At 43.9% G+C, this 27951-nt stretch overlaps 2 protein-coding genes across 4 annotated transcripts in view; one reads left to right on the forward strand and one right to left on the reverse strand.

Annotated features, from left to right (window-relative positions):
* The window catches only part of LOC108495067 (DENN domain-containing protein 1A), a 142129-nt gene extending 118145 nt beyond the window's left edge, over positions 1-23984 (reverse strand). The window contains exons 1-2 of the mRNA XM_017810332.1: positions 23851-23984; positions 17787-17857 (exon numbers count right to left, since the gene is read on the reverse strand). Coding sequence (XP_017665821.1) covers positions 17787-17857; positions 23851-23867 — 88 coding nt within the window. The 5' untranslated portion in view covers positions 23868-23984. The remainder of the gene's footprint in view (positions 1-17786; positions 17858-23850) is intronic.
* Positions 23985-24135: 151 nt separating this feature from the next.
* LHX2 (LIM homeobox 2) overlaps positions 24136-27951 on the forward strand; it is a 50381-nt gene continuing 46565 nt past the window's right edge. For 2 of the 3 annotated variants that reach the window (XM_017810421.1, XM_017810423.1), the window contains exon 1: positions 24506-24965. The gene's annotated coding sequence lies outside the window, so the exon portion shown is untranslated. Of the gene's footprint in view, positions 24454-24505; positions 24966-27951 lie in introns of those variants that run through there. The other variant, XM_017810422.1, reaches the window with a different exon arrangement.

The raw sequence follows: 27951 nt of genomic DNA on the forward strand, positions 1-27951 counted from the left end.
AGAGCTCCTTATTTTGAAAGTGTACCAGTCAGAAAACGAGCCAGATGTAAAGAACATTCCCCACGAGTGCCTTGCACCCCTCCCCAAAGCCCCTCAGCAGCACAGAGTGTGGGACTGCAGGGCCTGAGGCCCCAGCGAGCACAGCAGGGGCAGTGTCCAACCCACCCCACGGCAGGGCACCCTGACACCCCAGCCCAGCTCCAGAGCCAGCCCAGCCCGGGGCAGGGCAGCAGGAAAGCAGAGCCTGCCCTGCCCAGCTCCGGAGGGCTCTGTGACCCCCGAGCAGAGCTCAGTGACAGCCACACTGGGACAGAGCTGGACCCCAAGCACGGGCTGAGGGCAGAGAGAACAGACCCCAGCTCTGCCCTCTCTCCTCACACAGCTCCAAGAGTCTGCCCCGAGAGCGCCACAAACCTCACCAGTGATGGGAAAATGCTTTTCCCGACAGCTTCATCTAGAAATGAAATATAAGGTTTGTAATTCAGAGTTCAGTAAAGCGATGCAAAAGCAGGAAAGACTGAGAGCAAAGGCAACATAAAATATACATCATAGGAAACAGGAAGGAAGGGAGAAAACCAGAACAGATTAAGCAAATCACTATGATTTCCATAATTGCTTTTATATTATTAACACCTCGAGAACCAGAGGGGCAGTGAGGAGCAAAACTTTCCTAGACAGTGTTCAGCAACGTCTTATACGTATTTTTGAAAAATCCTTCCAAAGCAAAGCAGGTTAAACTACAACTTCCTCACAGATTTTTACTTAACCATGCACAGCTCTGCAGAATGAAGATGTGGAGAGGTAACAGCTCCAACAGCACAAGAATGGCACAAGCTTTAGAGTTGTGTCTGTACACCTGAGCTGCCTGGTTTTCTGGTCCCCCTCCTCAGGGTTTCTGGTCCCCCTGTGACCCATTCAGAGCAAGTCTCAGATATGAGACTTTCACAGCTTCCAGCAGCCAAGCAAATTCCCATCTAAAGGGGTCTTGGTTACATTCACTCCACGATCCCACTAAAAAACTAAAGTACAGCAAGGGCAAAGCAGAAACAACACTCCTTCCTTGGATAAGAAGGTGGGGAAACCATTCACTGCCCTTCCCCACAAGAAGAGGCTGCTCTGGTTTCCTCGTCCCAAGTCCTCAGCAGGTATTTGGTATCATGTCAAGCTCTGAAGTGCCCAGCCTGGAACACACAGCACTGAGTCAGACCCTTGCACAGGGCACCAGCTTCCATCCTAACTGCTATTATTTACTCCCCTGAACCCTCCAGGTTTAATCAAAACTTTACCAATTCTTTCAGTGGAGGTTGTGAAACAGTTGTGTTGCAAGCACAGTGTTCAATATATGAAATACAACTGGGGAAACACCACTCTGTTAAATCTTTAACCTCTTTTGTTTCATCCATACCAGGATTCCACCTTTTAAAAAATCAGTTGTATAATGGTACAGATTCATTTAACTAACATTCTAAACTCTAAGAGCAAGGAGACATTTGAAAGCATAAGATGGTTTCAGTGACCAGCAAACTCTGAATTATTTCTTTACAAAGAGAGCAGAAAATTTTCAGTCCAGATTAATTTTTAAACTGCTGACACTGAAAGAACTAAAGCTGGAACTATCAGAAGGAGGTGCACAGGACAGAGCTAAAACTAAAAGGACAGAGATCAAAACCAGAAGACAAAAGAGTCATGATTTGGAGTCCTGTTTGTGACATGTTTCTCCCACCTTCACTTGAGGTGCTCAGCCCCTCTCCCTGCACTGGTTAATGACTCTGGTGGCACCTCAGGCCCACATTAAAGCACGCTTGATGAATCTTTTGAGTTTGCTTTACTCTGCACTTAGGGGGATATTTCTCTTCATAACCATCTGTTCTCCCACCAACCCAGAAATGCAGTGTTCCTGGCCAGCTAAGCCAAACTCCAGGAGTCCTGCAAGCAGCAAATTTTGAATGGATTATGTTTTTAATTCTTTTTCCCCCCCCTATAATTCTAGTCAGCAAATCATACAGCAGCTAAAACTTGCAAAAAAATATAATTAGGTAAAATTGTATTTCAATGGTCAAGAAATGCACAAAGCCTGGCTTACAAAATGAAATACGAAGTGTCTTGAAACATTTTACAGGCTGCCTGTAATAATTATACAAAAGGGTTTAAATGTAGAAGTTGAATGGGAACACCTACTTTAATTAGGCTTTTTTTGGTTTTAATAATTTTTTTATTTATTTGTGTTTGATCAGTATGTTTTTTTTCTCATAACCTTTTCACCACTCTATAAATTTAATAGAGATATGTTTCAAGTGCTCAGGCCATGCATACTGACTTTGTTTCTCTCCTGCCTCTTTGTATTTATATCCTGAGACAGCAGAGTTGCCTGGTGACAGTCCCCTCACTTGCACAGCAGCTGGCAAGCCCTCCTTGTCCTGGAAATATGAAAGAAACAGTTCACTAATATTTCATGCTCTGACTAAAATGTGACAGTCTGGAGGTGCCAGTACCACACAGGGCACGTGGGCAATCTTTCACAAGCTGAGATTTTTCGAAAGTCTCAGAGGCAAGAAAGGGAGAAAAATAAAAAGGCCTTCATCACATCTAGCTAACATGCAGCAAAAATTAATCCTGACTAATGAATTAATCCAGAGTAGTGCATCATCTGGAGTTTAACCACACCAGCCACAAGCAGGGATTGTCTGAATCTGCCAGTTTGACTCAGATTTCCAGAATGCAAATTCTCAAGTTGCACAAGATAAGACCAAAGCAACGAGAGCTTTGACAGTTTTACAAGAAACAGTCACCTCTTTAATATTTACAAGCCATGTATTTCAGATTGCTCCTATTTGCCTACCTGCTGCCCAGGCTTGCTGCTCCTGAGTGGTCAAGCACGTGCAGCCCAAAACAATGGCTTTGAGCTCACTTTGTACAGCAGCAAAGAGAAGTTATATTTGATAATGTTAGAGTTTAGAGCCAACTGAATTAATACCTAACACTGGCATATTCAGGACCTTCATTTAAAAAAAATCCTTATTCAATTAATTTCATGAGGAATTTTTATATAATGTCATATTTTCTACTTTCTTGTGTCAATCAGATAATTTTTAATTTGGTTGTTGTTTTGAAGAAAACCAGGAATAGCAGCTTACTGTCATATTGCTTTTGAGCAATACTGTGTTAAAAGGAACCGGTGTAAAACCACAATTAGCCAGGGCAAACAATCAACTACATTACAAAACCTAAAGGAATTGCTAATGAAAACAAACAGTATTTTTCAAAACACCTCCAGGCTTTTCACTACTAGAAAATACTTTGAGTTTTATAAACATTTTCCAAACTACTTTATTTTCACTATTTTTGCTTTTAGTTTTAATGATAGTTTGGCCATTTAAATTTGGTAATAACCTGTATTTTCCACGTATTAGAAAACATTTTACAACTGATTAACTTCTTTTTTTTTAATTTCTTTCCAAAATCCACCAACCATAACTTCAGATTATCAGACAAATACATAAAGTACTGCAGAAATACTCTCTATATGGACCACCACTCTCCAGGTTTAATGTGAACTGACTGACAAAGCACATGGAACAAAGTGTTGTAGTCAACCATAAGTTCTCCAAGTGTTGTAGTAAGGAAGGAAAAACACCCCCCTTTTCTTGAGCAGCTGTGCCACTGCCCCCAGCACACAGAGAGCCCTTCCTCGGCCACAGGCACGGGGAGTGCTGACCCCTGAGCCTCCAGCCAGGGACCCTGGGGATGTTCAGAGCCCTGAGCTCACTGATGCCCAGCTCTGACAGTGCCAGCCTGTTTGCAGCTGGCACCCAGTTAAACACGTCACAGACTGGGCCCAGTGAGCTCACCCAGGGCTGCAGCACCACCCAGGCCCCGGGGAAGCCTAAAAGTGAAGCACTACCTGAGAGGAGAGTCTGGAAGAACAGCAAAAGCATCCAACAGGCTCCCCTGCAAAAAGTTCCTGTGGGGTCAGATGTGCTGGTGGCAGAAGCTGAACTTCTTGAACAGCATCAAAACTTAGTGGGGGTGAGGGGAAACAGGTCCTAAGGTGGCAAAATCCATCTCATGTAGCTGACGTGATGAAAGGAAACCAAAATCCCGGAGTGTTCCAGGGCTCCCAAGGACCCCTCTCTCCTGGAATGAAGTTCCCCTGGCCAGCAGCCCACACCCCCAGAGAGCTGGGGATCCCCACAGGTGCAGGACAGCCCAGCTCTGGCTGCAGTGCTGTCAGTGCTGCTCACAGAGCTCAGGGTGCCCCTGTGATGCTGCAGCTACAGGAGGGTCTGGGAGATAGCAAATTTACACATTTAAAGCAGTGCTGTGAGCTTGAAGGAAAATTTGTGTTATATAAAGAGAAGCTTGCTGATCTTCAGTGCAGCTAGACAGGAAATCTATCATCTCACTAAAACAATTTAAAGCATTTCTGCTACCGGGGAAAAGGCAAGGGTATCAAAAGGAATTTTAACCACAAAACAGCAAAGAATGTTTTCAGATATTTGATATTTCCAAGATACAGGAGAGCACATGTCCAGCTACCAAAATGTCCCTGAGAGAGCAGGGAAAGCTCTCCTACAGACAGCAAGCCCTCAGAAGCAGCCTGTCCGAATCCCTGGGCAGGCTGGTGGGGCAGCACATCCCGGCAGGCACTTCCCCTCGGGATGGCTGCAGAGCAGGAGCCCCACAGTTCCCACAGCTCCCACAGCTCCCACAGTTCCCACAGCTCCCACAGCTCCCACTGCTCCCACAGTTCCCACTGCTCCCACAGCTCCCACGGCGTGCCCAGCTCTGGGAATGGGACAGGGCAGCAGTTCCAACACACCTCACACACTGCAGTGAGCTCAGGGCTGTGGCAGCTCTGTCCCACAGGAGCACCCGTGAGGAGCCCACGCTCCGTTCTTTGGCTCAGTCCATGTCTGACCAGCTTTCTGAGCTCTCTGCTCCCCAGCTGCTTTTTCCAGGTCTGAACCCACAGCTCTCTTGTGCTCTCACCAAAAGAATTCCAACTATCAACAGGTTGTTTCTAAAAACTCTCCTTCTTGATAAACCCTTATTTGCCCCGTATCCAAACACACATTTTGGAGCACAGACATGAACAACATTTCCTTGATGAAAACTGAACACCCCTCACTGACTGCAGCACCACAGCACCAGCACTCCAACCCATCACTGTCCCACAGAGGCTCCACAGCCTTTTCTTAGGTGATCAAAGTAATGACAAAGTTCTCTCCATCTTTTTACACAAGCATATATGTTGAATTTTTAAACATGAAAGATTAAATTAGAAGTTACCCACACAAACACAACTCCTTTTAAAAGGGCTCAAAACACTGTATTTACATCTGCAAGTACTCACTTTATTACTACAACCTTTATAACAGAGCTTAGGTTTGCTTCAAACAAAACAGGGTTCTCAGTGATAGAGGCCCAAGAAAAAGCCCTGCATACAGTTAGTCTACAAAGAATTAACTGGATTAATTAGCAAGGGATTTGAGAAGCAGCTTGGAGCTAGAAAACCAAAACACTAAATTGTTTAAATACTTTGGCAATGGATCAAGGTTTCTAGGCAGCCCTATGTTCCATTCTCTCCTTTTTTTTTTTGCTCGGTGTTTTAACACATTTAACCTGACGAGGTACTTTTTCATGAGATATGAATGACACTGTCAAAATACCAAAAAAGAAGATGTGAATTAAAAAATGCCACAAGCTGTTAGCAATTCTGCCAACATGTATGAGCCCAGGCAACATTAATTAAAAATCAATAGCTTAGGACATAAATAGCTCTCATCCCTGTTATAGTATATCTCTAACATAACTCTTTATTAAAGCAAAAAAGGCAAAAAAAAAGCCAGTGTCTCTGCTATTATACTGACTGAATTGACCACAACAAAGCAAAAGGAATAAGGCAAAAACCCTGAGCCAAGAGAGCCCTATGAGAAAGGGAGGACAGGCACATGAATGATTGGAATGCTTCAGCCCTGCACTATCATTAACACAGAACTGGCTGCAAACAGCCTCGCTGCACATACTTGGGGAACAAGTTACCAGGAACAACATTCCGTGTTTTCAGTGCTAATATGAGCCTATACAAAGTCCTGCATGCCAAGGAAACGAGGATAACGTGCACATCTTTCTGTCAGCTACAGCTCATTAACCAGTATTTTTATTATGCATCTCAACTAAAGACTGAAAAATTCTCTGATAATTATAAAATAAAGGTGAGAAAGGGCAGGAAATTGCACTCAACCTTCTTCTACTTCAGTGACACCACCTTCAAACTAAAGTTACACTAGAAGTCATCAAAGCTAAAAGATTTAAGCTACACAAGGAATAGATTGCAGTGGCAGAGCAGATCATAAAATTGTAGGACCCTTAGAGTGGAATTCTCAGGACAAAAAGGATTATTTTGACAGCCACGTTTCCAAAGTCAGCTCTCCCCAATGTCCTGAGCAGATCCCACGTGCAGGTGCAGTTCCAGCCAGCCCAGCACACGGAGCTGGGGCTGGACAGCAACCCCACCCTGGGACTGGCACCGAGGGCAGCCAAGGCACCGGGAACGAAGGGGCTGGAGCAGCAGGAGGTTGAATTTACCAACAGCTGCTATTGCAGATTGCTGCAGCTGCAGAGAAAACTTTTAGAAGTACCAGTCTGAAATACTGAGCATGAGTAGGACAGGAGCTTCACAAAACCCCATGCCAAGCAGAGCCCCATCTCTGGGCACAATCCCAGATTAATCAGGAGTTCACTCCTGTTAGGGAATGGAGGCAGGAAGGACTAACCTGTCAGCTCTCAAACGAACACATTTCACCAGTCAGCTGCACGTGGAGTCCTACCTTAGAGCTGTGCTTTGGGACACTCCTGCCCCTTCCCATTCCCTTGCCATAATCCCACCTCCCAAAGATTTATCCCCAAGATATATTCTTGCAGCACAAGAAACCCAAAGGTCCTGTTCACAGAGCACAGACACCAAGTGTCAGCACAGGGGAACGAACACCCCACTTCTCACAAGACCTTTTGGCCTAACTTTTCACTGAGCTACAGTCAGAAATTATGCATTTCATTCTCAACTGTTCAAACTCCATCCCAGCCACTGCCAGCTTCAGTTAATCTTGTTTAAGGTGCACCAAATCCAAGGTTCTGTTGCCACATTCGATATAACACAATTCTTCACCTAGAAAGTTCATTATGCAATCTTAATTTTTAGTAGAAGTACATTAGAACACTAAACTGGTGCTATTTGAGTTCCCTTAAATGGAATAAATTGAAATGCCACTAAGTTTCCCCAATAATGCTTTATGTCACTGTAAAAATACAAACTGTCACTTTATTAATGTTTCAATCATCTTCTCCACTGAAGGGTCAGGAAAATAAAACAATTCAGAGACTTTGCTAAATCATGTCTCCCTTTTACCTTATCATCATAAATTAAACTGAGCAGAAGATGCACCAGCAATTTGTAAACTCTTTCAAAAGGACCTGATTTACATTTTTCTTCTATAAAGATGAAGATATCCCCCAACATGCTGCATTTGTGTTAAATATTAAATAAAGACACTTACACTACATACATGGCAGAAATGGAAGATATTTCTGATATGTGTTGGAATTACTTCTAGCAGTCTAATGCTGTTTATAACACTGGTGCAAATACTGCCACCAGTAAAGAAATAAACATTAAAAAGGTGTCCTTTAAGCTTCCCTTTAAGGCATCTCCCATAATCGTATAATTTGCTCTGGACATCATTAAAATGTAAAGTTAATGAGGATTCAGCTGAAAACAGAAGAAATGTAACCTATTTTCAGGCAAAACTTCTAACACTGCAATCAGAGGGAAAACCTCTTTGATGTCTCTTTGTCTCTTCTCATTAATTTTCTTTTGGTTTAAAAAAAACACAAAGGCTGTTTAAACTAAAAAATGCATAGAAGTTTAAACATGGTAATTATAGCCGAGCTGCAATGAGGTCATTAGGTTTTTAAAACTTTGAGATAAACAAAATTGAGATGTATGACTATTTTAAAAACATGTCAATACTCAATTTTAATTGTCCATGTGATTGATACACACTGTAGTCTAAGGATTCGGTCTGGATACAGAATTGCTTCCAGATGATTTAGTGAAAGACCCAATCCCATGGCCAGGGCAGAGCAAAGCAATCGAGAAATGCACCAAAATGCAAAGCTGTAATTACTGTATTACTGGATGCCACTTTCAATATTTCTGAGGGGAACAAAACAGGCTCTTTGCCACCCGGGCAAGAGAGATGGTAAATGGGGAGATTCTGCTTCTCTTTGCCTCTGCAGGTCATGAGGGAATAAAACACTGAGCAAGTGACATCATTCCATTTCCTCACCACATCTATTCCTGCTCCTGGACACTGCCAAGGTGCACACTAAGCTGTACACTACTGGTTTAATGTGGGAATTCTTTCCAGCAGAAAATCTCTATGAGAGCTATTTAATTACACAGCACAGATGGAATCTGTGACATACTGTAGTGGCAGATACTTTTAGCAAATAAGATTATGATATACAAAAGGCCTTAAACCACACAGGACAAACATAATCTGACCTTTAGTGCAGAAGGACATTAATCACAATGGAACAGAAGATCTCAAGGATCTCCCAAGTATCTTACAGACATAAATGAAGAGTAATTTACTGAAGAGGTGTAACAATGTAAGAATCAATTCACAAAAGGTAATGTTACCACTATTCATATTCACAGCTACATAGTTTCAAAGTAAATGAGTCTTCAAAGGAAGTAAGTCTGGGGTTGAGTTAACACCTGTAGAATGCAATGGGAGTTGGGAGTGGGATTTCTTTCACCAACACTTCAAATCCCAGCACAGATTCGAAGCGTGGAAATTCTTTTGGCTCCAGTGTCAAACCCAACACCCAAGGTACCCCTGGAGTTCTTCTCCCCATTCCCTCCCCAGGTGCCTGCACTGTCAGAGTCAATGCCATGGGGCCAGACCCTTCTGTGACACAGCAAACAGGACCCTTCACTCCTGCTCCTCATCTTTGAACTCTGTACCCAGGTTATGATGTTCCACAAGGGACTTCCACACAGTCTGCTATTGTTTGATTATCTTCATCAAATCAGAAACCATCACTCTCCAACTCTTCCAGTCATGGAAGAGTTCACACAGAACTCTCCAGACTATAACCCATCCCAGACAATAGATTCTCACTATCAGCTGTCTCTTCCCACCCCTCCATCCAAGGTTATCATCCTCCATACTGAAGTTCAACCTCCTTGGTTTCTATCCCACTCCTCCATGAAATAAGCAATATTAAAAAGTGTACCAAAATCTGTTTCCATCTAAAAAAGATACAAAAATCATCTTCCCAAGAGCCAGTAATCTGTCAGCATCTGGAATTTTGACAAATGGTTTACCAAAACTTGCTAGTCCCAGGACCAAAATGAAAATTGTCTCTGGTAGCACAAAAGGTGGAGTTTGGGATTTGTTTTGATTTGGTTTGGGGTTTTGACAACCATTGTTGAAGTAAAACAAAAGCCTGGTATGAATTTTATACTTACTTGATAATAATCTAACCTCAAATCATCCCTCTCTCTAACTCTATTTCAACCTCAAAAAGAACCCAAAACCCAAACCAAAAAACACACCACACCAAAAAAAAAGCACAGAACAAAAGCAACAAAAAACCACAAGAAAACCCGAGTATGTTGCTTTTTGTTCATGACAAAAAAATATCACAGCAAAGAGAAGCAGGGCAGTGCTGCCTCAGGCACTGACAGGCCTCCTTTGCAATGCCAGGTTACCTTCCCTCCTTGCAAGGGGCCCCCTGGAACAGAAGGAACCAGCAATAAAATAGATCCAGTTCATCTCCTGCCTCCCCAAGCTCCCCGTGGCTGTGCTGCTCTCAGGCACTGCTCTGTCAGGGCTCTGGAGCACTCTGCAGTGCTCGGCGAGAATTACCAACGCACACAGCAGCACACCAAAGACACGCACAAATTCCAAACTCCCAGACTTCTATGGAAAACATCCACAGGAAGCATCATCCAGCTGCAGATGGTCCCTCACTCCTGGGATGGCGCCTTCAACACTGGGCAAAACCCCCACCCAAAACCGCTGCTCTGAAATCTCCAGGGAGTCTGCTTTAAAGTCATTACGACTTTGTTTCTTTTTCACCTGAATGACACTCTAATTGAGAGTTCTCCGCAGAAATGTGTATCTGGGTAACTGCTGATTGCAGATGCACTGAGCTTTAAGCAATAGTTAACACTCATTAACGAGATTACCTGTTGTGATTAAGTGAGGACAAACAAAACCAAAACCACCTCGGAAATTTCGGTGACTGAGGATCAACTGACATTAAAATTAGTCCCTTAAATAAAGTCACACACACGCACCCCCTTTAACAGCAACTGACTCCATCCCAAATACAATCTCTGCAGTTACAGCAGCCCTGCTCCTGGAGCAGCACGGTAACAGAGAGTTAACTGCAACAAGTCCTTCACCAAATTCTTAAATGCTTCAAGTGCTGAAATATAAATGTCTCACCAGTATTGGGTATTTAAACTGAGTCTCTCAAGAACTCTTTAAAAGGAACAACCACTCAAATTCATCTATAAATTCGAGGAAAACTCTAAGTATAGCTGGTGAAGGAAAATAATTTGTTAGAATCACTAGGAAAAAGTGTCCCTAAGAAAGTTTCAGTTTAGCAGTTAATTCCAACCTGCAGTTAAAAAGGCACTAGCTGTCAGTCAGTTTTCTCACCCAACTCTATCATGAAAAGAAAAACTGACAGATCACAGGAGCTTGCCTTTGTAAACCAATTCGGGAACTTTCATGCTTCTTATTTGTTAGGTTAAAGGTTAAATTGCTGACCTCTGCCCTCCTGCTTAGCAGCCTTTCCCTTTTTCTGTAAAGCTTTATTTTGGGGCTGTATTTACATGGATTAGTCTCTTTTCACGCTAAGAAGGAATCTGTTCACAGCCAAAGCCTTAGTTCTGGTTGTACAAAAAGCAGTCACAATTATTCAGCAGCAGACAATGACCATATTGTGGATTTACAAAAAAACCACCTCAGCCATGGCAAGTTCTGTCCTTGCTGCACAAAACAATAGAAGAAAAATCTTATCAAGCATTCAAGAGAAAGCAAACAAAGCAGGCCCACTGTGAACTTGATGAAGATGTCAAGCTCCTTTAAAAAAATATAAATCAACAAAAGAGTTTAAAGTCTTGTGAGTGAGACTTTCTGTGCCGAATTTTTCTGTCTAGTTAAACAGTGCCAGCATAGCAATATAGTGCAGATTAGTAAATACTTGTGAGATAGACAGGACTGTAGACAGAAGCGCTTAAAGCGTGAAGCAAAAAGGTCAAACTGCTCTCTTCCCACAAAATAACTTATAGCAGCAGCAGAACATTCAGTTAGAGCTCATATTAGCATTCCGGGGGTTTAGTAAATCAGGTATCATCAGATAAGAACATGCCTAAGAATGTGTTAGATAAAATTTATCATGGCTTGCAATATGACAGATTCTAATATTTTTTTCATCAAGTGAGTTTCTCATCAAATTGAGTTCCGTATTTCATTTACACTGTAAAAAACAAACTGTGAACTGTCTTCCAACAAATCAGCTCAAACAGTGCTCTTGCCTTACCCAGACACTGCAGTCCCAGTAAGCTCTTTGTTAAAATCTTCCTCCTTGTTTGCACTGAGAAGCAAAGCAATCAAATGGAAACAGAAAAACAAAGCAGCAACTCAGGAGAATTAAAATTCCCAAATCCCACCTATCTACTTAGGTTTGGTTACTTTTCCAATCCTGCTTTAGGAAGTTTGGTGTAGCAACATAACACTGGAAAGATGGGACAGGGAAACTTGGGATTCCAGCCCATGTTCAACAGAAAGCCCTTATTTCATGGAAAGATACCTGAATTCTGCACTTCCTTTGTCATTCCTAAACCTTCAGCATGTTACTTATTTCTCAACACAGAATGGGCAGATTTGAACCAACATGTTTTCACCTTCAAAAATAAATGTTGCCCTCAGAGCTGCAGGGGTAAGGTTTACAAACTTCTGAATGACCAACTCTTAACTTAATCCTACTCCAGGAACTTTGCTTCTGTTCAGGAACATCCTCCATCTACCCGGGAGGTGCTGCCCTGCTCCCAGCACACAGTCTGGGGCAGAGGGTAATGCCAAGGGGCAGCAGGATTGCCCTGGCAGAGACAGAGACCTGCCAGCTCTCTTACCTGTGACAGTCCTGCCAGGGAAACCACAGGGACAACTGCAGAATAATCTCCGGCCGAGCACACGGTGACTGCTCCCAGCAGAGTTAAGGACTCCGATTAGTTTAAGTTATATATTTGTGATCTACTGGGAAGGGGGGGAGGGAGGGAAAGAGCTATTACAACCCAAGGCTAGAACATGAAAAGTAAAGAAGGAAGTACTTAAACTACTCACAAGCTTCTAGTAGGAACAAGATTAGTAGTACATGCTACTCTCAGAGCCAATTCAAATGCAAATTTCATCCTTTCACTCAAACAATGATAAACTACCTCAGAGTTAATAGTTTCCTTCTAAGATTCATCTCCCTTTTCAACTTAGTGGTATGTTTTCCAGAAAAGAAAGAAGCACATGGCGAGTCTTACAGCAAGACCCTTTAAATTCTGTCATAAAAGAAGTAGCATAAACTACATTTCCTTTCCTAATCCAGTGAACATTTGTTAAACTCTAACACACACTTTGTCCACACGGTCGCATTTAGGCTTCTAACTTACCACGGTTCTTAAAAAAATAAAACAAGAAAGAAATCCTTTAGCTGTACTAAACCATTTCAGCTTTTTCCTTGAACACACAGCAAGAATTTATGCTACACTCACAAAAAGATGAAAGATGAGGTCCTTGGAGAGAAAGGCCTTTTGGCACACTACATGGTAAAGCTACAGATTTGACATACTTTTATAATGTCTGCTTTGGCAAGAACACAAAAACCCCACACAAAAGCGTGGTACGTCCTCCCAGACAGGGGTGTAGGGGGTGTCCTACTCTTGTGAGCATTTACTTTCAAATGCTCTCACTTCAGAGACTATTTTGATCGGTTACTTTAGACTAACAAATTCTCTTTTGCTACATGAACAGTTTGACAGTCAGACTACAATTCTCCTCACAGCCCCATCTAACAAGAGAGAATCTTTGGCTGGGGTCCAGCCAGAGCCTTAAATTTGTCACATCCTATTTCTGATGAATGATCTGCAGCAGTTTTAAGATCACAAAGTGCTTTGAAAGTTAAAAGAAAAATTTCACAAGTAGTAAGCTTTCACTTTCTTTATAAAGGTATTTAAACAAAAACTGCTAGTGGATTCTTTCTACTTCTGCATCTCAAAAAACCGCCAAAACAATCTTTCAGCTGAGGTTAAAAAAATAGGAAACAGTTGCAATGCACTTGCCTACAACGTATCAAAAGGCTAGAACTGGATTTCCAGAAGTGCTCAAGTGCTTAAGCAGTTATCATTTGTAAAAGAAACAATACAAGCTCTTTGTAATTTACTGCCTCCATTTCTGGGAAGTTTCACTGTTATGAGATGCCACGGCAAAAACACAAATCACAGTGTCAGAAAACACTTTGATTCCTTCCTTTACACAAAGATTAAAAATATGAAAAGAGATCCAGGAAAAGAGCAGTATTTGACACAAAGCTTCTCTCTCGCTCTCGAATTATCCCCAATGTGTAACAATTCCAGTGAGTGCGAGAAGACCCTGCAGCAAAGGCACAGACTGACCATCAAAACTAATTCCTTTCACTATTGGTCAGTGTTTTCCCTAGAATATTTCATTTTTAAAATCAAACCATGACTATTTTTTTTTCCTGAAAGTCAGTGTGTGGGAGTTGGTGAGAAGCACCAGACTTGTAACTTCCTATCCCTGACATACTTACACCTGACACACAACACGGATTTCTCACTGGATAAATTCCATGTACTGTCACTGTAAAATGCAGACTCTGCTCTTTCTATTCTGGTTTGCTGCTTCTCACTTGTGGTGAGAAGGCTCCCGGCTCAGGAGCAGCACATCCTGCAAAGAGGGAACACAGGAGGCCTGCAGGGATGAACAAGGAGCTCCTGGACAAAGCAAACACAAACAGGCAGCGTACAGAGGGTGGGAGCAGGGAAACCACACACACTGACTGAGCTTCACCTAGCCAAGGGGAGCTCCCAGGTGCCACAGAAACCACAACCACCGGGCAAAGAAACGGTTTGGTATCCCCTTCTCCTATGGAAACACATTTTTAATAATGAATTTTCATCTTAACATTCCCAGTCACAGCTGCAGCTTTCTTGCTTCACAGTTCTCAAAACAAAGACATCCCGTTTACTTCAAGTGACTCAGTACAAAAAATCCATAAGTTTCCAAGTAAGATCTGTGAACCCAACAAAGAAAAGCACAAACACAGCCTTTAGATACAACTGAATGCCAGAATTGTAAAGCACACCAAAGACTTCACGTGCCAAAAACATACAATGCTGAGCAGAGATGAGCACCATTGCTAAACAATCCAGAGGGGAAAGGACAGCGAGACCACAGCAGGCTGATCCAGGGATCATTTCCTCTCTCAGTTCCCACATTTCAGTGTGGTTTGGCAGAGTCCTGCCTGGGTTGGAATAAAACAACGTTTGTCTTTTCAACGTCTTCGGTTGCAATGAAGTTCTTCTCTTTGTACCTCATACAAAACATCTCCCAGATGATCCTGAAGTTTACCTTTCTAGAAATCAAACCTTAGGATCATTGGATAAGTCAGGTTGGAAAGGACCTCAGGAGGTCTCCAGTTCAATCTCCTGTCAAAGATGGGCCAGGTGTGAGGTCAGACCAGCTTGCTGAGGCTGTGAAGCAGTTGGGTCTTGAAAAGCTCCCGGGATGGGGATGCACAACCCTGCGAGTGCCCTGCTCTGATCCGTGACTCCTCCTGGTGAACACATTCACGTCTCTTGAATCAGCCTGTCACTGCACCTTGTCCTGCTGCCAGGCACACTGTGGGGAGCCTGGATGTCCCCTCCCAGAGAACTCCTCACAGGTGTGGAAGCTGCTGCTCCGTTCCCTGGACCCAGCCCAGCACTGGTCTCCTCCCAGTGAAGTGCTCCAGCTCACCGTCCTCACGGCCCCCCACTGAACTGGTTCCAGTTTATTGACATCTTCCTTAGAGCCCAGAACAGGTTTCTTCCTTCTGCAGTCGACTGTCTTGGTGACTAAGTGAGAACCTTCCACAGCCAGCCCTGGCCCAGCTGCCCAGGGCAGTGGTGGGGTCCCCACCCCTGGGGGGATCCACAGGACGTGCAGACACAGGGCGTGGGGACACGGCCTTGGCACTGTCACGGTTATGGTTGGACTCAAAGATCTTAAAGGTCTTTTCCAATCTAAATAGTTCTATATGACAGCAAATGGAAACTGCTGTTTTCATCCATTTCAACAGTTATGAACCAAACAACATTTAATGCAAGGCTGTGAATTCCATGAGCAGTAACGTGACTCGAACGCACTACTGTCCGTGGGGAGTTACGAACACCAGTCAGTGCCTCCCATTTCAGCAGGATGCAAGTGAACTGTGGAAGCTTTAAATTCCAGCTGATATTCCCCACTCCCATGGCAAACACCCTTTGCTACTTTCTCACTTTCCCTCTTGCAGTTCTCTCCCCATCCCACCAGGTTGAGGGAGCGAGTGGCTGCGTGGGGCTGAGCTGCCAGCTGGGGTTAGTCCATGACAGCTACCCAAGCTTTGGAATCACAAAACAGAGCAAGTTGTACCATCCCACAAGCCACACAATCCCCCACACCAGGACAGTTACAGCTTTGGAGCAATTCATTCTCCTCGAGACCAGGTCAGAAGATTGATATCAGAATTAAGAGCATTTTAAGTACCAACAGCACTATTACACGAGACATGGACTGAAAAAAGAGTTGTCTTAGTTAATTTGGGGATTGATTAAATGGGGAGAAATAGTTTTTCAAACTTGCCTGATAATTTGCTCCTTATACGCCTTTTATACATTTTGCTTTTCTTAACAGTAGCTGCTCCTGGCCATGTCCCACACATTCCCTGACTGCACAAAAATAAAACCTGATCCCTATTCCTGGGTTTCGGGCAAAGAACAGCCAGTCAGGAAGCAGAAGGAAGCTCTGTGGAGGTCTCTAGGTCTGCATTTCTGGAATGGTGATTCGTGTGGGACATGGTACAGCTGTTAAGTACAGTTGACACTGCAGAGAATCAAACAATCTTCATTTGAAGCAAAATGACAAAGTATTTGGGGATACACAAATCTAAGGCTTCTGAGAATAAAGGGCACCTCTTAAATATAAAAATAATTGGTTGGGAAAAAATCTCTTAAAAGAATACCCAGAGAGAATGAATAACTTCAGAATACATGAGTTGCAAAAACAACTTTTAGAACTTTTTTTACTCCCTAAAAAGAATTTCTGAAGATTTTGCACCTAGAAGTACATCCAACAAACCTAAAAACACAACTAAGTGAAACTCCCACAGAATCAGTTGGTTTATAGAACAAAATGTATACTAAATTCTCCAATTAAAAACCTGTAAAGTAGTTTCCGTGCTTTTTAACCCACCTTCCCACAGCAGGGAATTAATCCCTCCAGGGGGATGCAAACAAACTTCAAAGAGAAGATTATACCCAGACACTAGTACTGTACAATGTAATGTTTATGGTCAAATTTGTTCAGATTTTCTGGCACTAGAATCCAGGTCAGATGTGCAGCAACAAAGAGCAGTTATTAAAAGGGCTCCTGCAGTTCCATGGAATAGCTGGGATGGCACAGAGCAGGAGGACAAGCCAGGCCTGTGCTCCAGTCCCAGCCCCCAGGGAGGCTCTGGCAGGACAGGCCAGAGCTGCAGCTCCTGGACTTCTGTGCAGACAGAGCAGGAGGGAAGGGGCTTTCCAGTCCCTGAGATATCAGAACTGTCTCTTTTGGTTCATTGCACCATATCTACAGCACCCATGTGATCACTCCAGAATTGACAAAAGAAATATCACTTCAGCATATGCTGACTAATCATAACTATTTAATGCTGACATCCCTCCTTTCTGTAGCATTCTAGAGACTGAACTGAATTCTGGGAAAATGAATTTCAGTCTTTGCTTTCCCTGCCTATTTGATCAAGTTCCTCAGGTTACACAAGAGCACAGGCAAAAATTCACAAATACCCTTAGGTGTTGGTTTCAGCAGTCACAGGACATCTCTAGCATAAACACTGGAATACTTGTCAAAAACCATATCAGAAAAAAACACTTGTATAATTATGGCAGGACAACAATGTTTGGTAAAAACAGTTAACCAAATCACAAGCTGTGTCCATGTCTTATTTCCAGATAAAGTCACTTCATCAAAGAATTCTGGGAGTAGATAAAAATAATTCTGTAGACAAGTAAGAAAGAGGAAGTAAAAACAAATTCCACATGAGATGTTTTAAGAGCATTTTTTTATTTTTAACTACCCCTTTCTTACATGAGCAGCAAATACCAACCTGAAAAAGCACTTTTTCAACCTAATGAAGAAAGTTATTTCTATTTTAAAAGACAAAAAAAAGGGCAAAACAGTCAAAGAAATTTGAAAATTGCCCACAATCAGGGACAGAGGCAAGAATTTCTCTTTATTAGTCCTAACTGTACAGGATTCCACAAAACCAGTGATTAGGATATCTCTAAGAGCTAGAAAAGCACAGTATTAAATATACTTCATGATCTCCCAAAACATGGTTCTTACCAACAGTTTCAACCAATAAACAGGCAGAATTACAGTGCAAAGCAGTACCTTTCCCAATGCAGCTGATTCCTGAGTGGGTCACTTCTGCATACACCTCAAAGGTAGTTTCTGGGTTTTGTCTGAAAGGAGAGAAAAGCAGAGAGCACACTGAGAATGTGGTTTAAGTGCACTTGCCATTCCACAGTCACAGAGCACTCTGGGAACACACAGGGAACAACAAGAGCCAGGGAACCCCATCCCTGATCCCACCTGTCAGAATGGGGCTCACACACAGAGACAGGTTAGGCCAGTTCTCGCCCACAGCAGTACATTTATCACATGTGCAACTCAGAAAAGCAAGTTCTTTTCACCTCACCTTTATTTCCAAATGACAAATTAAATCACCTTTGTGCTAAACACAGGGATTTTTTTCAGGAAAAAAAAAAAATCCTGGATACTCTTTTCACCAAACTGAAAACAGTCACATTGTCCAACAAGGAACAAACGACCCAGATTCACGTTTTCATTACTGTGACCCCTGAGTTCAACTTCATGACACCTACTTGCCCAGGAAGAAGGAAAAATAAAGAAGCTGCAGCCAAGAGGAGGCGAAGTCATTTCATGCACACACCACTGAGAAAGTTAAGCAGCTGTATCTGGGATGAAGACACTTCCCCTTCTTAATACCTGCCAAAATATTTCTATCTCTGTCAAAAAAAGGCCGAGCTGGACAATATTACAAATGCACAAGGTTTGGCCTCCTGAGACTCCAGGGCCTTGAATCCAGAAATTTGCCAGATGCAAGGAAATACGTGCAGTAGTCAAAACCAACACCAAACTGAGCTACAAAACATAAATAAAGCTTGAGGAAAGAGACATACTCTGTGCAAGATTTATAAATACACCAGTACTAAAAGTAAAAAGTTGATGATATTACTTCAAAACAAACAAACAAGCCATTTAGTGTATATTTTCAGTCCTTGCTAATGTAACTCCGTGAGTGATGCTCTGGAATTACATTTCACAATGTAATGAGGATGCAAAGGCAGCAGGTGATTAAATAAGAAAGAATATTTTGAGTTTGTCCCTGACTAACAATTTTAGCTACTCCAGAAATTTGTTATGAGATTAAAGAGAATCACACATTACACTGTAATTGTTAAGTTACTGAAATAAGGATTTTGCAGGTCTGAACATGTGACACTTTATTCTTAGACTTTCCGGTTAAAGTCAAGAATCAAAATTGCATAATTACTGCTCCAAATTTATGGTTGTATAGTGATAATGTTGTCTCCTATGTGTTAATGCAAACGATCTAACATTAGAAAATTGCTGAGGTATAATTAACCTGTGAATTTTGTAACTCCCTTACAGCTAAGGACGAAAATAATGACAAGACCCACAAATACATATGCCAGAATTCCTAACTGAACAGTAACCTAAAAAATTAAACTCATCTTACCCAACATCTGAAACCAAACAGATAAACATGTCGAGGAGTTCAGCTTACTCCTCAGAGAATTTCTATTATTTTTAATCCTACTTTAACAGCAAAAGGGATTAAGGAAAACATTTCTAACCATGCCACAGGCCCATTTAGTCTAACTCAAGTGGCTCTAAGCCAAACCCCACACCTATTTAAACCGACAGAAAAGCCCCCACTGCTTTCAGTAGCACAGGATCACACTCCTCAGTTTTACAGAGCACCTCTCAGGAGCAACAATGGTTCACAATTCAATTAATGGTAATTTAATTTGCCACCAGTTCCCAACTGATTTGTCTTAAGTAGCTGGTTTTTTTCTTTTTCAGAAAACTACATTCGTAGGTTATGAGAAATCCAAAGTCAGCTGTTATTGTGCAATATAAAACAAACTTGCACAATTCTCACTGTGCTACTCGAGTTGCTGCCCATAATCTGCTGCAAATACTGGGGTTTAGCCACATTCCAACAATCCTGGTACAGGATGAGGATGGAATGATATCCCATAGCCGCAGAAATGTGTTTTTCCTTTCACACACACTGCTGTGCAGCCTTATCATACCCCCCTTGTCTATGTCTTTATTTTTAGCACCCTGTTTCCTTAATTAAAAGTTTATGAATTTTATAATATTTTTACAGCTAATGGTTAAAATAACAAACACCCTTTTAGAATTATGTTAGAGCCCGTGTTCCAGTTCCTTAGTGAAAGCACTGTGTCACACAGCTGGCAGGAGCACAGACTACACCAAAACTTTCAGACAAAAAGACATTACATTTTGTATTTTAATTTTCCCTGACAAATGTCCATTGATTTCTGTGAACAGTGAAACTGAGGTAGCTTTGCCAAGTGAGAAACTCGGTATTAAAGGCTGCATTCAGCGACCAACACCTCAGTATGAGAATGAAGCCATTGTTGGACTGGGGATAGTTTATAACTTTGCAGTGGAATTAGGGAAACAAGTCACTGTGAGACTTCATACAGTTTGCAAATACAGCATAAACATGATCATAATGTGTATATTCTGCAGTCCACTTTTATGACTATTAAACTGACCTGCAGACATCTAATGCCACCTGTGCCTCGCACTGAGACCTCAACCCCCTGCAACCCTCCACAGCAGCAGAGCCCTAAACACACACTCTGAGTTTGCTTTCCTCCCCAAAATCACTTACAGACCCTCAGTCACTTAGCAAGTGAATATACAGATGCAATAAAAAAGAAAAAGCATAGGACACATATGTACAAAAATACATAAGTAAAAATACATAAGTACCTCATTGTATTGGGTCTGCCCGAGATGGTCAACCCACCACACTCATTTATTTGAGAACTGGATAATTTCAGGAGGAAATGCAATACTCCTTTGTAAATAGAAATTTAGGAAGGAGCTGTATGAGGAAATAATGCTTCTGTGATAAATGCCACTTGTATGAATTACTTCAAATCTCGGACGTAGAAATAACTTCTAAGCAATCAATAAGAAATTCAATTTTAAGTTGAAGTAATATAATATTTCATATAAAGTATTTATGTACCTTTTACTATGAAAAATTTTAGTTTTTACCAAACTGTAAGAGATTTATGCAGAATAAAATTAAACCAAGTCCTGCTCCAAAGCTGTATAATGGAAGCACATATCTTACATACCTACAGCCTATTTCAATTCTGTCAGGAGCATTTTTTCCCAGTGTAATAGCACTTATGACAGAAAGTATCATTCTACTTAAAAATTGAGGCATGAGAGGAGCCTGACACTGCCTGATAATTAGTTGTCTTGTAACAAGATTACTTGCTCAACTCTCGCAGAAATAAAATTATTAGCAGAAATCTGTAATGGCTAATTCAATTCAGAGATTGCAACTGAAGCCTTGATTAACTTCCATACATTTAACTTCTTCTGCCTGGTATTCCCCAGGCAGATAATATCCCATCTTAGTATGTGGCAAACTTTCTGTTAAATATCTGAAAGCTTTCCCAGGTGCATATGGGGTATCTCCTGTGTCAGCAGTGAGACACAACCACCCCTGGAAAGGAACGTGCCCAGCGTTGTCACAGGGGGAGGAATTCTGCTGAACAGATTGCTACTGACACCTTATTTAAAACAAAGAAAGCAAGGATCCTTTCTGTCCTGGAAGGTGGAGTACAAAGGCTATGGAGCAGTGATACAGCAGGTTAATGAGGCTGCTATCCTATATCCTGTATCCTGTATCCTCCCTCCCTGGCTGGCACGAGCGCTGGCACGTTCTGGGCCAGGCTCCTACACAGATTAACCCAGCTCTGTAACCCAACACTCAAACACTCACCGTACCTGCTTTCTCGCCTGCAGCTATACAGAAGCCAAGAGCTCACAGGACTGCTGGCAATTCCTTGATTTCTTTCACTTCAGTCTGATGCAGCCACTGATACTTTTCTCTGAGCAATCTCTCACTCAGATGACTCATTATTATGCACCCATCAGCAATCTCACTGACAGATATGCCCGGGTTCCCTGCAGAGTCTATCACAGTGTGTGCAAGGGATCCCGTGCCAAGAGTGTAATAATCCTCACAGTTATCAATCGGCTGCAAGAAGCAAGAGATCTGAGTACTGATTTTTTACTGGGGCTCCAGCACATATTGGTGACACCCCTAAAGGAGATATCCCTCAGCACACCCAATTATCAAACAGTTTTCTCAGTCACATTCCCAACATGCCCCAATAAGGGAGCTACTTACCAACTTTAAAATCTTTGCTGGATTAAACATCCAGCTCAGAAAAGCAAACCAAAAAAGCCTCTTACTCAGACAGGCTCTCTCATTCTTAATATACTTCAAGACTGGTTTGAAGTTTTGCCCTTACTCTAGTTGGGCACAGTGTTCTGTCCAAAACAGAAAAAAGCAATTTATTAAGTGTAGCTCAAGGCAAAGTTGCTTAATCACTCAACGGCCAAAATGCTGTCTCACAAAGTCCAAGAATGAAAAGCAGTGTTTATCTGGGGTTATCACCTGTGTTTTCCTGGTAACTGGGAAAGACATGGGTTTTATCTGCAATCTTGAAAGACAAGTTCACACTGAAGGAATTTGCACAGAAAAGTCCTAAAGTCCACTGGCTGCACTAAACATTTCTAATGGCTACGTCTCCTCCCTGACACCAGTTTCTGGTTGGAGCATCTCCCCTGCCTGATGGCATTCTCATTCAGCAAAGTCTACTCAAAGGCTGAATTCCAACTAGCAATCACAAACCCAAAGAGGGTAAACACAGCTTATGAATTTGGTATGCACACAAAACCCCTCTGCCTTTAAAGTAAGTATCAACCTTTGAACAGATTTAAGACAAGGTCATCTTAAGGAGTCATTTTGAATCAGGAACTTGAAGTGATTCAAGCAAGGGTGACCATTGTAAGATCTGAAGGCACAGGTTAGAGATACAGCCTGCTCTGCTGCCAAAAATACCAGCAGTCTTAGACCTGTACTTGACTGTAAGAGTTTCACTAGTTTCTAAAGCTTTGATTTCTTTGTAGCAACAGCTGAGAACACATATGCCAAAAAAGTGCAAAGCTCATGCCCACAGTATGCCCAAGGAAGGAAGGCTTTCTGGAACCAACCAATTGCCTCAGTGCCATCATTATAAACACTCATTATCCACTTACATGTTCCCAAAACACCTGGTTGAACAAACACACATGTAAGTCTATCCAGCCCGTGGGCTTGGGAACATGAAGATGTGTCATCACACAAACTATGTCCCCTCTAGTCCTGTATTCAAGTTAAACAAAAGAAGGGAAAAGTTAAGCTCCAGGTAATCTTGAAGATCACCGTTGTCAAGAAGGAAGAACAATTGCTCAACAGCACCTGCTGAAACTGCTGAATAAACCAGAACCTGACTGGGTCTCTCCCCTTTATTACCCTTTCACACACAGAGATGTCAGCACTCCCTGCTTGGTGATGGCTTCATTACACCTTTGCCTGTCTCGGAGGAACTGAATTTTCCTGGAAATGGCATATGAATGAACTGAGACCTTTAACGTGACAATACCAAACATACCAACAGGGCTTACCAATAAATCAACCACCAGTTTTTTGAAAACTAAAAAAACATTGAGAGCATGGATCTGCAGGCCCAACACATCCATCACTCGAACCACTCTTCTCCTTCCCCCAAGCCCCTCTGCTGATGCAGTCTGAAGGTCTCCCGGACAGACCGCGGTGCTTCCACGAGCGCACTCTGACCTGGCCAAAGAGCTCTGAGCTCCCTGGACCGCTCCACGCCCCCGGACGCCGCCGGTGCCGGCCGTGGAGATGTTCCCAGCGCAGCACCCCCGCCCTGCCCAGGCCCGCAGCGATAACGCCGCGCTGCGCTCCCCGCCCGGCCCCGCGGGCGGCGGTGCCGGGGTGGGTGTGAGGCACGGCCGGATCTCGCCCCTCCCGGGGCAGGGCCGGGGGTCCCGCCGGGGTCGGGCTCTCACGGCCCGTCCTGCCCGTCCCGGGGGTCCGCGGGCCGGGAGCGCTCTGCCCCTTCCCTGTCCCCCTCCTCGCCCTGCCCGGGGCCCGCGGGCTCGGCGGGGTCCCGCCCGCGCGGCCTCTCCCGGAGCGCAGGGAGGGCGGGGAAGTCAGTCCCCTTCTCGCTCTGCCGAGGGCCCGGAGCGGGGCCGCAGAGCCGCGGGGGGCACTCACTTGATCCTGGATCCCATGGTCTCCGGGGGGCCGCATAGACCCGTGTGGAGCGAGGCAGGGCCGGGGGCCGAGGGCCGCGCTCTGTCCGCCGCTCGCCCCTCACTCCATCCCGGCCCGCGCCGCGGCGCCCCGGCCGAGTCACGGCGCGGGGGCTGCCGGGAGCTGTAGTGCGGCGGGGCCGCGGCTGAGGGAGCGCCCGCGCGGGCTCCGCGCTCTGCTCGCCGTGCCGGGCGGCAGGAAAACGGGCAGCGGGCACAAAGTGGTGCACGGCGAGTCCCGCCTGAACGTGGGGAAGAACTTCTTCCCTGTGCGAGTGACCGCGCGCTGGGACAGATTGCCCAGAGTGGGTGCGGAGTCTGCCTCGCTGGGGATGTTCCAGAACCGTCTGGACGCAGTCCTGTGCCACGTGCGCCGGCATGGCCGTGCTGCAGCAGGGAGGTGGGACCAGCGGAGGCACAGGGTGCCCTTCCAGCCTGACCCATCCAGCGGCTCTGTGAGCGGGAGCGCCGGGGATCCGCGATGGCAGCGCTGGGCGCTCCCGCCCCGCCCGGGGCCCGCTCCCCTCAGGGACATTTGGGCGGGAGCCCCGATCCCCTCATGGAGGTTTAGGCGGGACGGGCCCGCTCCCCTCAGGGACATTTGGGCGGGAGCCCCGATCCCCTCATGGAGGTTTAGGCAGGATGCACCCGCTCCCCTCAGGGCTCCTCAGCAGCTGAAGGGCGGCCCGGATGACCCGGGGCTGGGCAGGACTCGCCTCCCTGCCCGCCAGTGGGACCGAGTCATGAGAGACCTTCGGACAGGCCTTGCCAGCATATCCGAGCCCAGGTATCGCTTCTCATGCGATGCCCGGGGACTGCAGGAGCCAGAGGAAAAAGGCGCAGACAGGAGCGGTGAGCGCTGCCCTCGCAGAGCTGCGACAGAACATTGTGCACTGCTGGGCACGGAGACCAGGAAAGACCTAGAAAGGATCACCAGCCCAAGCAAGGTCATAAAGGGGACTGGAGGCTACTCAGAAAGTGCAGGCGAGATGGAATGCAGTCTGCTGGAAACACGGCTCGTGCTGACTCAAAAACCGCAGACAGACAGCTCGTGTTGGAGTTGGCCAACAAGAACAGGTACCCAACGATTTTATTAAACATGTTTTACAAGAAGTTTTCAGGAAGGTTTGGAAAATTTCTAACATAATTTAGAAATTTCTAATTTTTTAGAGTTGGGGGTGATCTGCAGTGAGGAATGAAAGACATGGAAATTTGGCTTAAGAAGGCCTCTAAACTGCAAATCACTGTGGAAGCCAAGTGCTTGGCTGAGGAGTCTGGTCAGCTAGAAAGATGGGAGAGAGAGAGGATATCCCGTTTGAGATACTTTAATATCCCATTTGCTCCCCAGAGAGGCTGGGTAGGAGAAATCATACCACCCTCGTTCAAGTAGTAAATATAAAACATGTTAAACATTTATGCAAAAAGTCCTGGAGGATTTGTTCACAGTTACAGTAAGTCGAAGAGATGTTTGGGCAGATGAGGAGGAGTGTTTCTAGCACTAGTCTGAGTACTCGGGATGAGGTGCTTCCACCCACAGCTCTGCCACAGGAGCTGGGTGTCAGGTCAGCCCTCGGTGTTCAGCCTGGAGCAGTGGTGTGGATGGACCTGTGCCCTGTCCTGAATTACTGTTTGGTCTGGGCTGCTGTTCCCTGCCTCACACACCAATACCCGCAGCCATGTGAAGTAGCTTTGTAACCGAAATTACTGTGTTCAGACCATGAGTATTGTAACTGAACCAGTCAGTGCACTAGGGGTTATACCAATAATGGTCAAATGAAGATAAGTTCATAAAAATGTCGTTAAAATTGGTTACAAAAGCAAAAAAAACCCCATGGTCAGTAATGAGGAAAAAAATAGGGAAGCTGGTAAATACAAAGCTGATGCGGTGTGAAATGACAACATTCTGGGAGTGGCTAAGAGAGTTTCTTAAATTTCTTCACCCTTTTTGGAACAGGGATTGCCCTTAAGAGGTAAAGCCACAGACTCACAGTTTTAGTTTTGCTCTGTTCTGTTTAGTGTGCATTTTAAGGATTTGGTAGATTTATTAATATGAACAGATCTAGTGAATGTTTAATGTGGATGATGTAGTGTGCAAGAGTAGTAGGCTGGTTTATATTTGATGGTTTTTAGACCGGACATACCAAGGATTAAAGTGCTGGGTGATTCAAATGAGCAATTTAAATCCTCTCACGGAGTAAATGAGTGGTTAACAAGTATGCATTCACCCCAGAATGGGGGGAAAATGGGGTATAAAAGTTGGATTTTGAGAACTGGACTGGATAGCTGAGGTGGTGGATGAACTAACTGATAGTGGTTGATAACTAACAAATGCCAGGAAAAATGGCTGCAAAATTAGTGTTTGGTAACTTCATTTAAATATGTCTGGGTGAAATATCTATTTTGTAGGTGACTGATCCTGGATCTTGTGCAGGTGTATGCCTGAACTTCTGAACAGGAAGTGTTACAGGCACATAGGTTATGTGATAAGCATGAGACAATCAGTCTGAAAACAATATGGTTGTGTGTTTCTAGAAGAGGATGACCTACCTCAAGCTCACAGTTAATAAAGAGGAGTTAGATTAATAAAAATAAATGCGAGTGTGTATGGAAATGATAAGGTTCTGTCCTTGCTGCAGAAGATGCAGTAATGGGTCTGGCAACACGAGCATTGCAAATTCATTCTGTGGAAACTCCGGTTTAAAAGAGTGCCTAATAAAACAGATGTGAGCTTGTAAATCTGGTAATGCAAGGTCAGAGGAAACCAGAAAGGTGACAAGAGGATGAGTGTCCAGAATTTATTCTAGTTAAAGGATAAAGCAGACTCTCAATATGGAATTTGTATGTGCACTCCACTTTATTTTGTATATATGAAACAAGCAAAGTCAGATGTATTCCAGAATGCAGAGTACAGAACACGGCTTGTACTCTCGAAATGTCAATAATAAAATAGGAGCGTTCATTCAAAATTTCAACTAAATAGGTGCTGAATATTTAAATATTTATTCAAATCGTGAAAACTGTATTTTCTGTGCAAAAGCCGACGGGAAAACAAAAATGTTAAACGTGATGTAGATGTTGCTGTTCAAGCGCAGGGAGTTCTTCTCTCTATCTGCCTAATTTGTGTTCCAAGCTGTGGAGTGTTTTTTTCCCCCTGCTTTACCTGGTGTACTTATGTAAACAAGCAGCTCATTAGGTCCCCCAGGTCCCATTTTGTGCTGTCGTGCTGCTGGTGCCCCTGTCTGCAGGTGGCCTGGTGGTCGGTGGTAATTGTGTCCCAGTGAAGGGCAGCGGGGACAGCGAAGCCCCCGAGGACAGCCGAGGGTTCCAGCAGTGCCTGCTGGCCTGGCCTGGGCTGCACTGCCTCAGAATAGATGAGCTGATTAACTCTGAATCGCCCTCCCAGAAGAGATGGAGCATTAATAGCAAACAAAAGGGAAGCAGAAGGGAAACTTCAGCCAGAAGAAAATAATCCAGGAATTAAAAGCTTGGTGAAAGCCTTAGGATGCTTCCAGATTGACCCGAAAGTCTTAGTTCAATACCACAGAAATAGAGGTCTGATACTGTGCACTCCAGGAAGGATTTGGGGAGTGTGGCTGAGCCCGTATTTTAATCTGTAACACACCCCCAGCAGCCAATCTACATGAGAACACAGTTACTGTTCCCTCTCCTGCGGTGACAGCCCTTCTGGAGCATCCTGTAACCTGAGTGTACTGGGGAGATTGTCCCTGCTGCAGCTCAGCCAGTGGGAGTGGCAGGGGGAAAATGCTGACTTTAGAGATCAATAGTAAAGCTTCATCTAAAAGGTTATGCCTTGAAAGAGAATATCCTGCTACCTGACTAATATTGATTATAATGTTCATGTGCGTTTTTCCTCATTTCTCAGTGGCTGAATATTAGGAAAATCTCTACCAATGTTTATAAACTGATGGAAAGCTTATTAAAGATATTTCCTAAATGTGAAGCAGAAATTATTCCATCAGCCTCAAGTTTGTAATTCTTGTGGTTATCAAACAATAAGCCTCGTGAGTTATGGATCAGGTCATTGCAAACATTGCAAGTGTTC

The sequence above is a fragment of the Lepidothrix coronata genome, unplaced genomic scaffold (assembly GCF_001604755.1).
Source record: "Lepidothrix coronata isolate B3197 unplaced genomic scaffold, Lepidothrix_coronata-1.0 Scaffold28, whole genome shotgun sequence".
NCBI lineage: Eukaryota > Metazoa > Chordata > Aves > Passeriformes > Pipridae > Lepidothrix > Lepidothrix coronata.